The following is a 3,148-nucleotide window of genomic DNA, read 5'->3' as shown; positions in this document are numbered from 1 at the left end:
GGAAACATGAGAATTCTGTTTGATTTCTGAAGGAACCCCAGAACATGCGGGCAGCAGAGTGGCCTGCTCCTGGTGTCAGCTCTGGGAAACCCCGGTATGGCTATGAGGCTCAAGAAGTCCCTTCACCTCACCCTTTGAAACCTGGAGAGCGATGTATGGAGGGCCTTGGTTTCAGTCTAGTTAACCAGAGGGAGGATACACAGGATCAGGCAGGAATTTAAAAAAAAAAAACAACCCTATGTGAATTCCAAGGGAATCCCCACCCGTAGAACAAAGTTGAACCCATAGAACCCCGCCCCCTCGCCCCATGTCAGTCCTGGGAGACCCCAGGCAAAGCTGGGCGGAAGTGGTGCACTCTGATATCTGCCTTGGGGTCTCAGGGAAGTGAAGGCATAGGTCTGAGGGGAGCGGTGTCTTGTACGCTAAGGGAGGCACTCTGGGCTCTGCCTGGAATTACAGGAAAGATCCTGAGTTAGATGTGAGGGTACCGCCCGTCACAGACTAGAGAGGCTCCCAGAGAGCCCCGCTCCTGCTATCAGCCCTTAAAGAAACCAAGCAGGAATGTAGCAACCTCTGAGAACCTTCTAAATTCCCTCTGAGGGGCCTAAGGCAAGTGAGGGCGGTGAGACCAAGGGTGTCAGCTTCAAACTAACAGAGGGACGAGTCCCAGGCCGTAAAGGCAAGGACCCTGGGCAAAGTCTGAGGGAACCACCCGCTCCAGCACATAGGTGGCCTCGCAGAGCCCAAGCCCCTTTTGCCGGCCACGGCGAGGGGCCTAAGTAGGGGTAAGGATGTGACGCGGGCCAACTTCTGCCTGTGGTGTCTGAGGAGGCAGCATCAGGTCAGTCCAGGGAAAAGCTCCAGGCTCTGTGTGGAATTACGGTAAAGACCCAGAGTTGGGATTGAGGGGACTGGCCAGTCCAGATTAAAGGTGTCCCCAGAGAGTTCCACCCTGCTCTCAGCCCTGAGAGAACCTGGATGGCAATCATCTGACAGAACGACCTGTTAAGTATTTTTGAAATTTCCCCTGAGGGGATGAGGGCAGAGCAGGGTGTCAGCTTCAGACCAACAACGAGACAGGTCCCAGGCCCTAATGGGGGTAGAGGCGACATCTGTCTCTTGGTGTTCCGGGGGGAATGAACACTCGAGAATGGGAGGAGGATGGCATGGCGTTAGGGGGAGGTGCTCCCAGGCCCCGCGGCCTGTTACAGCGAGGGCGCCGAGTGAGGTCTTGGGGAACTCCCACCCCCGACAAAGGGGGCCTTGCAAAGCCCCACCACCGCCGTCAGCCCTAAGCAGCCTCCCATAAGGGGTGAGGCCGAGGCATCCCCTCGTGTGCTCCTCGGGCACTCTCAGCAAGACGAAGTCTGGTCTGAGACGGCAGCCTCATGGTCATTAAAGAGAGGGAATCCAAGCTTTTCCAACCGTCAGTGTGAGGATCCCGAGTGAGGGCAGGAGGGACCACCTGCCTCAGAACAGTGGGGGTCACAGAGAATCCTATCCATGTCATTAGCCCCGAGGGTACCTGGGGCAGATACGTTAGACTGAGGCCTCCCTAACCTTCTCCTCAGAACTTTCAGAATTTGAGGGCCTTGCTCTGAGAGTATAGGTCTCATGTCAGCAGAGGGAGGAGTCCTAGGCCCTACCAGAAGCGAAAGTGAGGGCACTGAGTGAGGACTGAGACGGCTAATCATCCAAGGATAGAGAGGGTCCCACAGAGCTCTGTGTTCTCTTCCCTGTGCATTCCCAGGCCAAGTGTGGTATAATGAAGTTCTGCTCATTTCCATCTCTGGGGTCTCAGAGCGATAAGGACTTTGAAATGAGGGGTCAGCATCAGACCAGTAGAGCACAGGAACCCCAGGGCTTGCCAAAAGTGAAGTGATGACACTCTGTTCGTTAACTCAGAACAGAGCCACTGCTCTAAGCCCCAGTGAGCCCCAGGCAGATTTGGTAGGTAGGAGCTAAGGTACACCCTAGTTATTTCCACAGGGTCCTCAGGGAAGAGGCAAATTAGAGAATAGGAACTCTGTGGGCTCCTAGAACAGTGCCCTCAAGGAAACCTACAGAGGCGGCCTTCAGTAGAGGCCAAGGCTGTATCTATCTCCCTGTTGAAGTGGCCCAGCAATCTCATCCTCTTTCCTTTAGGTCACTGAGTCACCCGCCACTTGCCTGCTGCTTTTGTTGAAAGTCATCATGCCTCGGGGTCAGAAGAGTAAGCTCTGTGGCCAAGAAAAACGCTGCCAGGCCCTAGACGAGCCCGAGGATCTGGTAGGTGCTCAGGCCACTGTGAGAGTGGGAGAAGAGTTCCCGTCTTCTTCCTCATTGCAAAGCTATTTCCCAAAACTCACCTATTGCTTGGTCATGTTGCAATCCACAGGGTCAGAGAGCCAGAGCTGTTTCATACACTGAGCCCATCTACAGAGGCCATATGGATGAGAAGGTGGTTATACTGGTGTACTACCTGTTGTACAAGCATCTAATGAAAGAGCCTATTACCAAGGCAGATATGCTGAGAAATATAATCCAGATTTATAGGAATCACTTCCTTGAGATCCTCAAGAGAGCTTCTGAGCAACTGGAGATGATCTTTGGCCTTGACCTGAAGGAAGTGGATCCCTACCGGCACATCTATGTCCTTGTCAACAAGCCAGAACCAAGCTATGATGCAAACCTGAGCAATGATAAAGAGGTTCCCAAGACAGGCCTGTTGATGGCTGTTCTGGGTGTGATCTTGACTAAGGGCAATTGTGCCACTGAGGAGCAAGTCTGGCAAATATTGAATGTGATGGGGTTATATGAGGGGAGGAAGCACTTCATTTTTGGGGAGCCCAGGAAGCTTATCACCAAAGATTTAGTGCAGGAAAGGTATCTGGAGTACCGCCAGGTGCCCAACAGCGATCCTCTGTGCTATGAGTTTCTGTGGGGCCCAAGAGCCCACACTGAAACCGGAAAGATGAAAGTGCTGGAGTTTGTGGCCAAGATCCATGATATGGTCCCCAGTGCCTTCCCATCCTGGTATGAAGGGGCTTTGAGAGATGAGGGAGAGAGAGCCCGAGCCAGGGCTGCAGCCAGGGCTGGCACTGCTGCCCTGGCCAGCGTGCGCTCCAGGGCCATAGCCAGCAGCTCCTCCCACCCCAATAGAGTCTGA

The 3,148-nt window shown here is 53.9% G+C and overlaps 1 protein-coding gene across 1 annotated transcript; it reads left to right on the top strand.

Moving 5' to 3' along the window:
- Positions 1–2,193: 2,193 nt before the first annotated feature.
- LOC116747028 (melanoma-associated antigen B10-like) lies at positions 2,194–3,148 on the top strand. Its single transcript, XM_032618868.1, is given in 2 exon segments — positions 2,194–2,331; positions 2,333–3,148. Coding segments are annotated over 2 exon segments (954 nt in total).

This window comes from Phocoena sinus, chromosome X (genome assembly GCF_008692025.1).
Source record: "Phocoena sinus isolate mPhoSin1 chromosome X, mPhoSin1.pri, whole genome shotgun sequence".
NCBI lineage: Eukaryota > Metazoa > Chordata > Mammalia > Artiodactyla > Phocoenidae > Phocoena > Phocoena sinus.
The sequence above is the reverse complement of the archived record's forward strand: the minus strand, read 5'-3'. Positions and strand labels throughout refer to the sequence as shown.